Raw genomic sequence first — 14,700 nt, forward strand, 5'->3', positions numbered from 1 at the left:
GAATTCCATTTATAATAGATATTCAGAAAAGGCAAATTCATTGAGCTAGAAATAGAAAGTAGACTGATGATTGTCAAAGATGGGAAATGGGGCATGTGGGAGGGAGAATGGGAGGTGCCTACTGATGGGTATGGGGTTCCTTTTTGAGGTTATGAAAATGTTCTGAAATTAGTGACGGATGCACAACTCTGAATATAAGAACACTGAACTGTACATTTAAAAGGGTGAATTCTATCCCAATAAAGCTGTTACTAAAAACAAATACATGAGGCCTGGCATGGTGGCTCACACCTGTAATCCCAGCACTTTGGGAGGCCGAGGCGGACGGATCACAAGGTCAAGAGATCGAGACCATCCTGGCAAACATGGTGAAACCCCATCTCTACTAAAAAGTACAAAAATTACCTGGGCGTGGTGGCGCTCGCCTGTAGTCCCAGCTACTCGGGAGGCTGAGGCAGGAGAATTGCTTGAAGCCGGGAGGTGGAGGTTGCAGTGAGCCAAGATTGCGCCACTGCACTCCAGCCTGGCAACAGAGCAAGACTCCGTCTCAAAAAAAAAAAAAAAAAATATATATATATATATATATGGAGGACACCTAGCATACCATAGCTACTCATTACAACTTCCAAAGCCTCTTTTGGAAAGAGATAAACTAAAATTCAGGGTAGCCCAAGCTGTTTCAGGTGGATAGAATATTTTCAGCAGAACTTAACTGATTCGTTGTTTTGTGTGTTTTTTTGAAAGTGTACAATTCAGTGGTATTTAGTGTATCGCAATGTTGTATACTGGTTCAATTCTCAGTATTTTAGAACCTGTAAATCATTAAGTTGATTAGCAAACCTACTGAGTACCCCATTTCTAGGTATTCTGGGAAGTAAGGAGGGAAGCACAGTTTTCATCCTCAAGAAACCAAAATCATTCTTAGGAAGAGAAGACATGCAGTGAAGAAGACGTCAGCATATGATGGACCTTCAGAGACAGTAAAGAAAATTATCTCCATGGAGAAACAGGATTTCTAGATTGGGTTTTCCCCAGTATTTAGCAGACACAGAACATTCTAGTTTTCATAGAAAAAAAGGATAAAGAAGTGAGTAAAAACAGATCGAATGTATATATTTTTAAAACTCCACAAAACTACAGGGTCACAAAATAACTTAAGAAGCAACATTAAATGGTAAAGCCAATCATTCACCATGAGTGTTGATGACCATCTGAGATGAGCATTAGTGTCCTAACACTTAATGAACAGTCACTTGTCCCTGTTCCAGCTGGGGCCACGCCCTGCATGTCTTTCTGCTCCCACAGTGCTAGTGCAAAGTCCTGTACACAATCAAACGAATGAATGTCATCATCATCCTTAAACACAAGCAGACACAGGACAGGTCTTGCTACATTCAGGCAGAAGCTCTCACTGCTTGTCTGAAGTGTGTGTCACAGTATGGAAATCGGTTTCTTGACTCCTACATCAAGTTACTACTTGATCAGTATCTTCTATAATGGTAACAGATGAAAACTCAAAATGTAAACAAAAGGGAGACACCAGGGCACAGTGGTTAAAAGCACAGGCTCTGGAGTCAGATCTGATTTGGGGGTTACCAGCTATGTGACTTTGGGCAAGACTTGACTCCTCTGAGTCTGTCTCCTCATCTGTAAAATGGAATGCAATTGTACCTAACAACAGGGTTTTGTGAGAGTTAAGAGACATTTCCTGAGGGTTTACTATGTGTCCTCGAAAAATGGTTGGCTGGCATTACGAAGACTGGGAACTCTCACAAATCAGGAAGTTCTGAAAGAGGCCACTTTTCCCCATCCTCATTGTCTTGGTCTTCTTTGCAAAGGCCTCCGGGTCTAGCAGTGCCTGGAACAGACCATGAGCTGACAGGCTGGCATTAGGATACAGGTGCATGGCAGACCTGGGAGACAGTGAAGAAAAACAACAACTGGGAAGGCTTCCCAGAGTTCATTTGGAGACTAGCTTCAGGAATGCTGGCTATACCTAGGGCCTAGTTATTTGGTTAGTCCAGAGATCGTTTGGAATGACATCTGAGGGTGCAATGACCTCATACCTCACTGTCTACATTGTCATATAAATTCACACTATGAGTCTAAACAGGTTTTTGCTTACCATTTAGAGGGGTTAAACAGCATCAGAGGAGGTTCAAATATATAAACTGAAACTGGTCAAAAAAGAATAGCCACATTTCAGAAAATATACCATTGGTGAGCTTTTTTTCCGTGATAAGGCTAGGATTTTTCTAAAAGGAGGCACAGTGAATTTAAGACATTGACATTTATAGCCGTAGCTCGACGCTTACTCTTGGAGGCCCAATTATCATCCCTGTCCATCTTGTAAGTGTCATGTCTTCGTCATCTTCTAGACCCCAGCTAACTGTGCCATCTCCTACTCCTTTCTGGCCTTCTTCGAGTTCTTCCAACAGTCGGAAATTGCGAGGGACTTTTACTCCTAAAATAAATGGAAAGAAATTCAAGATACCAGCAACTCCAGGGGAACTTGTAAGCCTAGAGCTAACTGCTCATTATCGCTCCCTGGGAATAAAGATGCTAACATGCAAAAAATCATGGGAAGTTATCACACCTCAAACTTGCCACTTATAAAGCTATCAGTATCAACCAGCACAACCAGAGGGAAGGGGCACATGGTTCTCTGACAGGTGCAGTGACTAGGGCTAGATAACCAAACTTAGACAACCCACCCCCACCCCTCAGACAAACCTTATAAGGGGCTTACATGTGTAAATGTTGATGAATTGGGGTTAACTAGTGTGAGATGAAAACCATCAATACCAAGTGCTAACAAAAGTACCTTGGAAGACAAGAGGCTGAGACTGCTTATTTGTTGGCATGACTCTCAAACAACCTTTAGGAGGAATAGTCGCCATGGATATGGCAAATAAAAATGGTGTCCTCTTAATCAACTAAGAGTCAACTGAAGGCACCAAGGATAAAATGTTCTATTGCTTTTCAGTTATTTAAACGATAGTTTCTCTTTTAACTTACAAAAAAGCTAAAAGGGAATAGCTGGCTCTCTAATTTTTTCCCAAAAATCCGAAAGCCTGGCAAGTAGCTCTTGAAAGCAACACATGAAAACATCTCACAGGTTCAAGACACAGTACCGGGTTCAGGCTGAGACTTGAGCCATTTCTAGGTGTCTTCCAGAACAGAACATTGGCCAGACTCTCAAGAGACAAATAGGACTAACCATGTGACTGTGAAGAGAGGCTCACTTGAGGGACCCCAAATTGTGGGAGGTGTTGCCAGTATACGCATTTCCCAAAGTGTAGGACACATGCCATTAATTTAATTGGAATAAATATTTGAGCACCTATTATACATCAGGCACTTTTCTAAGCACTGAAGAACAAGCAGTGAATAAAACAAAAATGCCTGCAGCTTACATTCTAGTAGGAGACATATAATGGACAAAAATCAATATGTAAATTATACTGACAGATTCTGCTGTTCTGGAGCAGGGAGTAATAGGGGAGGGGCAATACTTTCAAGTGGAAGGATCGAGGAAAAGTGTTATTGCAATCAGGTGTCATAACTAAAGACCTGAAGAAGGTGACAGGGCATGATTTATGGATAGCTGAGGGGAAAGTCTTTGATAAAGAGCAAACAAGTGCAAAGGCCCTAAAATAGAGGCTTGCTTAAGGTGTCAAAGGACAGCAAGGAGGCCAATTTAGCTTAAACCAAGTGAGGGATGAGAGAGCAAGAGGAGATTAAGGATGCCAATTGTTACTGCGTGACATGATCTGTCCCTCAGACTGCTGTGTGACTGTGTGAGGACGAGAGTGAAGGGAGCAAGAGCAGAAACAGCTAGGGGGATACTGCAATAGTCCTAGCAAAAGGTAATACCGGCTTGGACCACGGTGATAGCAGGAAAGTAGTGAGGAGAGGCGTAATTCTAGGCATTTAAGAGGTCTGAGCTGTGGAGATTTGCTATCAGGTTGCCTGTGAGGTATGAGAGACAAGAGTCAACTACAGCTCCTGGGTTTTTGGTCCAAGCAACTGAAGGACGGAGTTGTAGTGGTACATTAGAGGACTTTAGGTGGTATGTGATTGAACACTTCGTTTTACAATCATGTATTTATGTTTAAGAATAATTTATTTAGGGTAAGTAATATGCTAACTTCCCATCCATAACAATGGTTAAAAGTTTCCTTTAAAAAAAATGTAAGCAAAAGAGTCAGTTGATTACAAAAAAAAAGTTAAATAATACTACATATGGTATTTGAAAGGAAACAGCAAAACCTACAAGCATACTTGAACTGCTTGTTTGGAAAACACTGGCATTTTCATCTGCACAGCAGCCAACTGGATTATTCAGCTACACAGGACTAAGTCTTCTCTAGCAAACATAAAACTGAAAGACAGTGGTGACATTACAGGCAAAAAGTCAGACAACACAACTGTTGTTCAGAAAGGGTTCAATCTAAATCTTTAATGATCCTAATTAGGCTAGGGGGGAAAAGTCACTGCCTTACTACTGGTTAATTTATAAGCCTACACTAACAAAAATGAAGATCAAAAGAACACAAAATCATATTGATAGGAAGGCTAATGACTGAGACTTGTTCACAGATGGTGTTACGGCTGAACTGTGTTTCCCTCAAATTTATGTACTGAAGTCCTAACTCCCAGTACCTCAGAATGTGACAAAACCTGCTGCAACTTGATCCTGGGCTTCTGGTCTCCAGAGCTGTGAGAAATTTGTTGTTTAAGCCCCCACCCAGTCTATGGGATTTTGTTATGACAGCACTAGCAAACCCATACAGATGAGAAGTGACATCTTTTTTTTTTTTTTTTTCTTTGAGACGGAGTCTCGCTCTGTCGCCCAGGCTGGAGTGCAGTGGCGCGATGGCTCACTGCAAGCTCCGCCTCCTGGGTTCACACCATTCTCCTGCCTCAGCCTCCCGAGTAGTTGGGACCACAGGCGCCCGCCACCCTGTCCAGCTAATTTTTTTCTATTTTGTAGTAGAGACGGGGTTTCACCATGACAGCCAGGATGGTCTCGATCTCCTGATCTCATGATTCGCCTGCCTCGGCCTCCCAAAGTGCTGGGATTACAGGCGTGAGCCACCATGCCCGGCTGATAAGTGACATCTTAAGAAGCTTTATAGAGTTAGTAAGGATACAGAACAAGATGTTAACAGTTATCTCTGGGTAAAAGAATTATGGATGATTCCCCCTACTTTCTCTATTTCCTGATTTTTTACAACAATCCCATGTTATTTGCATAACAAAAAACCAATTAGGAACCATTTCAATTGTATCCCACACAAGAACCTACTCAGGGCCTGTGCGCCTGTCATTCCTGCTGTCCAGAAGGCTCCTTCCCCTAGGAATCCATAAGCCAAGCTCCCTCAGCTTCTTTAGGGCTTTGGTTGTCCAGCACTTCATCTCAATAAGGATCAAACGTTCTTCTCTGAGGAGGAATCTCACCTAACAGCATTCCTTAAGTGACTAACTTTTAGTGGACAATGTTTTTAATGTTACTAAAATTTGGTCAGCTTGGTATGGTGGCTCACACCTGCAATCCCAGCACTTTGAGAAGCCAAGACAGTCGTCTGAGGCCACGAGTTCAAGACCAGCCTGGGCAACATGGAGAACTCTCATCTCTACAAAAAAATACAAAAATTGGCTGGGCATGGTGGTGCCCACCTGTAGTCCTAGTTACTCAGGAGGCTGAAGTGGGAGGGTCACTTGAGCCAGGGAGGTGGAGGTTGCAGTGAGGTGAGAGATTGCGCCACTGCCCTCCAGCCTGGGCGACAGAGTGAGACCCTGTCTCAAAAACAAAAATAAATAAGAAATAATAAACAAATACATTAGCTGGGTGTGGTGGTGCACACCTGTAGTCTCAGCTGCTTGGGAGACTGAGACAGGAGGACTGCTTGAGCCTGGGAGGTCAAGTCTGCAGTGAGCTATGATCATGCCACTGCACTCCAGCCTGGGCAACAGAGCAAGAACCTGTCTCTTTAAAAAAAAAAAAAAAGATGGGGCATAGTGGCTCACGCCTGTAATTCCAGCACTTTGGGAGGCCGAGGTGGGCAGATCACAAGCTCAGGAGTTCGAGACCAGTCTGGCCAGTATGGTGAAATCTCTCTACTAAAAATACAAAAATTAGCCAGGCGTGGTGGTGCGCACCTATAGTCCCAGCTACTTGGGAGGTTGAGGCAGAAAAATCACTTGAACCCTGGAGGCGGAGGTTTCAGTGAGCTGAGATCACGCCACTGGACTCCTGCCTGGGTGACACAGCAAGACTTCCATCTCCAAAAATAAACAAACAAACAAACAAATAAATAAATAAATAAATGAAAGTGTTAAGACTGCCAAATAAATGGCCAGGTATAACAGCTTCTATAGTTGAGCCTTTCATTACTGAATGGAAGCTGTATTATACATATGACCTCTATTTTGAGTTGCTCTTTTTGGCAAGACAAAAAAAAATGTGTTAGTTTCTTATGTCAGGTATTTAAATGTCAGCTGGACTATTTATAGTAGGACTATTCCTCTTGTAAATTTAAGCAAAGAACATCTCTATGGCTGAAAGGTTACCTTTTCACCTAACAATCAGATCTGATTAGGAAATCCTAACATTCAAATATCATAAGCTTGTTGCTATTAGTTTCAAAACAGTGAATTCAAGTTATATTTTTCTGATATTTAATTTTTACATGTGAAGTAGGGCAAAATATATTAGTAATTAACCCTATACTTCCAACAGACATTTCCATTGGATTAGATATTCGATTACTTATAAACAAGTGTGCAAAGCCCACATATACAACTGAACCAAAGAAACAGGTCAATTTATTTTAGGCTAGTATTTGGAATAGGAATTGAGATCCACAGAGGGAAAGGTCAGCTTTCTTTTGTTCCTGCATTATAGGACAATTTGATTCTGACTCAAGATGTAAAGCCAGCACCAGAAACAGTTTAATAAATGAAAAACTCTGGACTGGCCGATATCTATCTGTATTCCAACTAGGAGTTGTGATACACCTATAAGTATCAGAATAACTGCTATCTACTGAACAATTACAATAAACATTTATTTCATTTGAACAACAGTTCTCATTTTGCTTTCAAGAATGCTTTATACTCTCAAAAATCACTGAAGACCTCAAAGAACCTTTTGTTTGTTTGTTTTGAAACGATGTCTCACTCTTGTCACCTAGGCTGGAGTGCAATGGCGCGATCTCAGCTCACTGCAACCTCCGCCTCCTGGGTTCAAGCGATTCTCCTGCCTCAGCTTCCCAAGTAGCTGGGATTACAGTTATGCACCACCACGCCCAGATAATTTTTGTATTTTTAATAGAGACAAGGTTTCACCATGTTGGCCAGGCTGGTCTTGAACTCTTGACCTCAGGTGATCTGCCTGCCTTGGCCTCCCAAGTGCTGGGTTACAGGTGTGAGCCACCACGCCCGGTGAAGACCTCAAAGAACCTTTATGTGGATGACACCTATTTATATTTGCCAAATTAGAAATTAAAACTGAGAAATCTTAAAATTATTTATTAACTCATTTGAAAGTAATCACAACAAACCATTATATATCAAGACAAATAATAAATTTTATTAAATAACTATGTTTTCCAAAGAACAAAAGAAAATTAGTGAGAAGATGGCATGGTTTTGCAAATAACCTTGACGTCTGGCTTAAAACAAGAGAGCATATGAAGAACTGAGGTGAGGGGAGAACACATGTGCTATCTAAAGGGGACAGTTACTCCTTAACTCTGGCCAAATGTCTATGGGCCAGATTCTGCTCATGGACCATCATGAGCTCAGAGAATATTTAAAACTCTTTCTTTTGTCAGAAGGGTAAGTGAAGACTGGAAAACATTGTGCTATCTGGCATTGGGCAGTTAAGAACTCTGTAAACCTTTATTCAACTAAATCTTGAAGAATTTAAGTCCACAAACTAGAAAGCTCCTAAAGTAGATTGTTAATTTTTAATTCATACTTTAAAGCCATAAACTTTAATTTTCACTCAAACATTGATTAAGAGCAAAGTTTGGGGAAGAGCTAGTAGAAATAATGAATTACAAAAATTTACGAAGTATGGGGTATTCATTTATTCTTTCTTGACATTTACACAGAAGTGGCAAGTTGCCACCAAGTTAGTTGGTATACTGAATTATACTGTGCTAAGAGCATAAAGCTCTTGGTGAGGAAGCATTCTGGGGCTCATGATGTTTAACGTGTATAGAACTGGACTCACTCCACATTTATAAGCAAAAAAAAACAAAAAAAACAAAAAACAAAACAAACAAAAAAAACCTACACATTTCAGAACTACAATGAAAAAAGTTTGCTAGGCTTTTTACCTGCTTGTCAAAATTTCCCTATACATAAATTATCAGTAACATATATGCACACACACCTTCTCTCAGTGTGATAATTATCCAACACTTATCCAGCACTTTGCTAGACAATCTAGGGGCTATAAACAAAATAAAAAACTGGGGTCTCCCTAACGCAGTCTAAGGTGTCAGTGTAGAAACAAGATATACACAAAGGGCAATGAAATAAAACCTTATCAGAACATATGAGAAACAGAACCTACCAGAGGACAGTGTTACTTAGCCTTTGAGAGGTCATAGACTTCTTTGAAATTTGACAAAAGATGAAGAGGTTGGAGCCATGTTACTACTGCACTTTACCTTAAGGGTAATAGCAGGGAGCTGCAAAAGGCTCGGAGTAGGGCAAGAGAGAAGGCACATCCAAGCCTCCTAGGTAATGATCAGCTTTGGGGTATGCTACTGCTAATGTCTCAGGATATAGAGCCAGAAGTATTTGCCTAGAGCAAATACTGTGACCGAACATGTGGCATCAAACTTCTCACAGGCCTGCATGATGGAAAGTAGAAGAGATGTAGAAGATAGGGTAATTAATTCAGCAGCTCCCATTCATTTGTATGACTGTGGTGGTAGTTCGAAAAACAAAACAACAGAACAACAACAACAACAAAAACTGGCCTGTATGCAGTACTTCAGATAAATACTTGTTGAAAATTTTTAAAATTAAACAAAAAAGGACAAAAGGTCGGCAAACCTCATTTTCTAAAAAACAAACACAAAAGTGACCTTTTATGTGTCCTTGTATGCTCACTGTACTCTCACCAATGATCCTGGGGTGTCATGACCCAGAATCACTAACATAAGGATGCCTGGTCTAGCACTCTGTTTTTAAAAGGCATGTCAGGGTAATGGATATATGACCTCCCACAAGTAAGAAGTAGAATATATTTTAGAGAACATTCCATAATCTCTTAGCGGAGGATTAAGAGCACAGACCTAGGATCAAGTTCTGTCTCCACAACTTTCTAGCAATCTAGCTTTGTGCCTGAGCAAGGTAAAGCAGGGATCACGGCACGCCTGCTCCACAGGTGGCAAGGGAGAATACATGAGGTAAGGTCTGGAAAGCACTTTGTATAATACCTGGCACACAGTAAGCTTGCTGCTGAATCATCTCCATCAGCAGACTGTATTATCCATGACAAAACAAAACCAAAAACCCTCACTTGACCCTATATCCCCCTCCAGCTACCATCTAATTTCTTTGTTCCTTAGTAGCAAAAAAACTGAAAAACAGCTGTCTAGACTCGTGGTCTAGATTCTTCACCTTACCTGCACCTATTCCAATCATGCTATTCCACCTAGTCACTCAGGGGCACCAAGGAGCACCCTCTAAATCCCACAGCCAAATCCCATGGTCAGTTCTCAGCTCCCACCCTATAACTGGAGTTTTGGGCAGCATCTAATCACTCCCTCTTTTTTTCTTGCTTCTCTGAGCTCCGCTTCTCTTCTCACTGGCTGCTCTGCCTCACCTCCTGGACCTCCGGACTCTGGCTGCCAGGACTCAGGGCACAGTCCACCTTTGAGGTCTTCTGTCTGCTCCATTCTTCCAAGCAATTTTACCTAAACCAAGGCTTCGAGTAAACTGACAACTCTCCAATTTATATTTCCAATTAACTGCCTCTTAGACATCTCCATTTAGATGCCTAATAGGCCTCTCACACTTAAAACACCTCCAAAACAGAATTCCCATGCACTGTTCCTCAAAAAACAAAAACTACCCACTCCTTTTAAGCTCAGTATATGGCATAAATACTGTTCTGGCCAAAAATCTTGGAGTCATGACAAGAAGTCTTTCCCTTATATCCCATATCTAACCCATTTCCAAAGCTATCCAACACCTGGTTATTTTCACCATCTCCACTGCTATCACTGTCATCCATGCCACCTCAGCCTCCTAACTGGCTTCTTCATCCACCAGGCTATACTGACAGTCTATTCTCCATGACGATCCTCTTTTTTTTTTTTTTTGAGATGGTATTTCACTCTTGTTGCCCAGGCTGGAGTGCAATGGCACGATCTTGGCTCACCAAAACTTCCACCTCCCGGGTTCAAGTGACTCTCCTGCCTCAGCCTCCTGAGTACAAAGCGGTTCTCCTGCCTCAGCCTCCCAAGTAGCTGGGATTACAGGTATGCACTACCACGCCTGACTAATTTTGTATTTTTAGGAGAGACGGGGTTTCTCCATGTTGGTCAGGCTGGTCTTGAACTTCCAACCTCTCAGGTGATCCGCCCACCTCAGCCTCCCAAAGTGCTAGGATTACAGGCTTGAGCCACCGTGCTTGGCTGATGATCCTCTTAAAGGTAAAATAGCTGCCCTCGTTCTCCTACCGGAAGCCTACTCTTGGCCTTCTGTTGCACCTGCAATCCAGCCAAACTTGTCACCTGGCCAACAGAGCCCCACCTGCTTCGCCAACATCATTTTGTGCCACTCCACCTGGCTCCCCCATCCTCCTCCAGCCACACCAGTCCTTCTCTAAGTTTCTGAAGAGGCATCCTTACTTCCTGCCTTTGCATTTGTGAGTCCCTCACCCTAGAATTCTCTGTGCCAGAGCTGGGAATGGCTGACTGGTTCCCTCGTCCTCATTCAAGGGTCTAACTGTCCATTCCCTTATCTTGCCTTATTTTTCTTCATAGTACTCACTGCCACTCGACATTGTAAATATATTCATTTCCACTTTATTGGTTGTTTCTTGTCTGTCTCCCATCTGAACTTAAGCTCCATGAGAGTACAACTTCATCTGTTTTGTTCACTGCTGAATCTCCAATGTCTCAGGGTGCTTTGCCCTCTAGAGTAAGCACCCAAATACTTATTGAAAGAATTAATGAATGACTAGGTATTAGCTAGGAATAGTATTTCAGAATGAACAATGCTCAATGTCACAAAATTCTAATGCTGGTTTATTCTTGAAAATACAAGAGAGAAACATTCACAGTATCATTATCTGGGAGTCTAACATGATAAGGATTATCAAAGGGGCTTAGTATGAATTTTAAAGCCCAAGAACAGTCATATATTAAGAGGCGGAGTCTCACTCTGTCACCCAGAATGGAGTACAGTGGTGTGATTTTGGCTCACTGCAACCTCAGTCTCCTGGGTTGAAGTGTTTCTTGCACCTCAGCCTCCCAAGTAGCTGGGATTACAGGCACCCACCACCACAGCCAGCTAACGTTTGCATTTTCAGTAGAGACGGGGTTTTACCATGTTGGCTAGACTGGTCTCGAACTCCTGGCCTCAGGTGATCCACCAGCCTCGGCCTCCCAAGGTGCTAGGATTACAGGCATCAGCCATCACGCCCGGCCTGAATATAGTAATTTTAAAAGCTATAAAGCTTAATTAGAAACCAGATGGTCAGGAGAGGCCCTCTCAGAGCCCCCAGTCCCATACACCTTTACTGCCACACAGGCCTGTGTGGTACTTTTTCTTTACATTTTATTTTCTTCCTTTTTTATTGTCTGACTCACTCTCTAAGTTTCTCAAGTCAGAGCTGTGACTCATTCAATGCCGCCTCCCCAGAATCTGGTATGCTGTCTGGCATATAATGATACTCAATATCAATAAATGTTTTCTGCTTGAAGAAATGGCAATATCAGGCCAGGTGTGGTGGCTCACGCCTGTAATCCCAGCACTTTGGGATGCCGAGACGGGTGGATCACAAGGTCAGGAGATCATCCTGGCCAACATGGTGAAACTCGGTCTCTACTAAAAATACAAAAATTAGCTGGGTGTGGTGGTGGGCGCCTGTAATCCCAGCTACTAGAGAGGCTGAGGCAGGAGAATTGCTTGAACCTGGGAGACAGGTTACAGTGAGCTGAGATCGTGCCATTGCACTCCAGCCTGGCAACAGGGCGAGACTCTGCCTCAAAAACAAACAAAAAAAAAAACAAAAAAAGAAATGGCAGTATTTCCTACTGTAAACTCTAACCTACTGGGTCCAAAATATTGGACAATGTTGCCATATAATTGACATTGGTTTTTTATTTTGAGAGAAGTAAAATTTGGTAACTATTTTTATTTTTATTTATTTTTACAGATGGAGTCTTGCTCTGTCACCCAGGTTGGAGTACAATGGCGTGATCTCAGCTCACTTCAACCTCCACCTTCCGGGTTCAAGTGATTCTCCTGCCTCAACCTCCCAAGTAGCTGGGATTATAGACACGCACCACCATGCCCAGCTAATTCTCATATGTTTAGTAGAGACGGGGTTTCACCATGTTGGCCAGGCTGGTCTCAAACTCCTGAGCTCAAGTGATCCACCTGCCTCAGCCTCCCAAAGTGCTGGAATTACAGGCGTGATCCACCGTGCCCCACCTAGTTTTGTTTTTAATGAATGAGAATTTTAGGGAAACTTACAATTTTTTTTAAATGAGGGAAAACTGGTTTCTCACCCAAACCACACAACTGAAAGAATTCTTCACTATAAAATGAACTTTGTTTCATAAAATATGTATGAAAGCAAGTTACTAATATTTCAAACCATTTAAAAACTGCATACAAATACATCAATATTTTCTACAAAACAAAAGAGCATTTAATTACAAATGGCCTAACCATACCGTAGTTATAGAACTTCATGGTCTACTCCAGGGACATAAGTCCAAATATTGTTGGAATTCAGAGATCCTGCAGACTTCAGGATGTATCAGTGACAAGTGAAAAGCTTATCCTATTCTAAATAGAGAGTTTAAATTAAAAATCATGGTATATTAAACAAAACATTTTAATGAATATATTAAAAAATTAAACCTACATATGCCAAAGAACAGAAGCATAACAGATGAGAAAACCCAAGAATACTCTAACATATGTTTTGGTCCTCTAGCACTTTAATCAATTGAATCAACATAAATTTTAAGATTCCCAATATTTCTCTGTCAATCTGACACCAAAAAGGCAGCTGGAGAAACAGCATCAAGTGACTATATGGAAGATAAAAAAAATGGACTCTTATAGGCCAGGTGCGGTGGCTCACACCTGTAATCTCAGCACTTTGAGAGGCCGAGGTGGGTGGATCACCTGAGGTCAGGAGTTTGAGACCAATCTGGCCAACATGGTGAAACCCCAGCTCTATTAAAAATACAAAAATTAGCCAGTTGTGGTGGTACATGCCTGTAATCCCAGCTATTTGGGAGACTGAGGCACGAGAATTACTTGAACCCAGGAGGTGGAGGTTTCAGTGAGCTGAGATCATGCCACTGTACTCCAGCCTGGGCAACAGAGACTCTTCAAAAAAAAAAAAAAAAAAAAAAAGGACTCTTACAATCTTGGAAAACCAAGAGAACTACAGGCTCTATAATAGCTAGGAGGTACACTAGGAAAATCAATAGCTAATGATAAGTATAATCAAACAGACTGTGACTATTAAAAAGTGAACTATGAAAATGTTAAGAAAACTTCATCAAGGTGCTAAAATATCATAGTAATCCAAGACTTTTTGAAGAAAATATTTGTTCCTATTATTTCAGAAGTATTCTTTCCAGAAGGCTTTTTCCTGGATCTGTGTCAGTATCAAAAGTCAGCCGGTTATTCTCTTAGCAAAATATAAACTTAAAAGTCAGCAGTTGCAGGATATTGCAAAGAAAATATGGCAACCAGGTTTAAAAAGCATGAATAGTTGATAAAGCTTTATACCATGTCATAGTAAAACATTTAATGTAGTAATCTGAAACACAGCAACATATTAAAATATTTGTGGCACAAAAAGGATTCTGAAGTTCTTTTAAACATCTTTTGGAAAAATCATGGCCACCAAGGAGCAGCTATCCCAGCATGTCAATCTTGGAAACCCTGGCCTAGGTCTTGAATTAAAATGGTAGAACTGGCTGGGCGTGGTGGCTCACACCTGTAACCCCAACACTTTGGGAGGCCGAGGTGGGTGGATCACCTGAGGCCAGGAGTTCGAGAATAGCCTGACCAACATGGAGAAATCCTGTCTCTACTAAAAATACAAAATTAGCCAGGTGTGCGGGACATGTCTGTAATCCCAACCACTCAGGAGGCTGAGGCAGGAAAATCGCTTGAACCTAGGAGGCAGAGGTTGCGGTGAGCCAAGATTGCACCATTGTGCTCCAGCCTGGGCAAGAAGAGCAAAACTCTGTCTCAAAAAAAAAAAAAAAAAAAAAAAAAAAGTAGAACCTCAGAGGTTTTTCCTGAAAAGAAAGCTGCTAGATAAAAATGGTTTGGTTGCCCATTCAGGGAAGACAGTGAACTGAGCTAGGAATCTGATGCTGCTCCCACTTCAGAAAATGAGGAGGTATAGACGGTGATGCACTGGGATTCAACGTCCCTGAAAACTGGACATAAAGCCAAAATCAAGTA

At 41.7% G+C, this 14,700-nt stretch overlaps 1 protein-coding gene across 3 annotated transcripts in view; it reads right to left on the bottom strand.

Moving 5' to 3' along the window:
* Nucleotides 1-14,700, bottom strand: part of UBE2V1 (ubiquitin conjugating enzyme E2 V1) — a 35,419-nt gene that overhangs the window by 14,273 nt on the left and 6,446 nt on the right. The window contains exons 3-4 of one of the 3 annotated variants that reach the window (XM_023184185.1): nt 12,939-13,053; nt 2,316-2,464 (exon numbers count right to left, since the gene is read on the bottom strand). In XM_023184185.1, coding sequence (XP_023039953.1) covers nt 2,316-2,464; nt 12,939-12,957 — 168 coding nt within the window. In that variant the 5' untranslated portion in view covers nt 12,958-13,053. Of the gene's footprint in view, nt 1-2,125; nt 2,465-12,938; nt 13,054-14,700 lie in introns of all 3 variants that reach the window. The other 2 variants (XM_023184184.1, XM_023184186.2) reach the window with 2 other exon arrangements.

This window comes from Piliocolobus tephrosceles, chromosome 20 (genome assembly GCF_002776525.5).
Source record: "Piliocolobus tephrosceles isolate RC106 chromosome 20, ASM277652v3, whole genome shotgun sequence".
In the NCBI taxonomy this organism is placed as follows: domain Eukaryota; kingdom Metazoa; phylum Chordata; class Mammalia; order Primates; family Cercopithecidae; genus Piliocolobus; species Piliocolobus tephrosceles.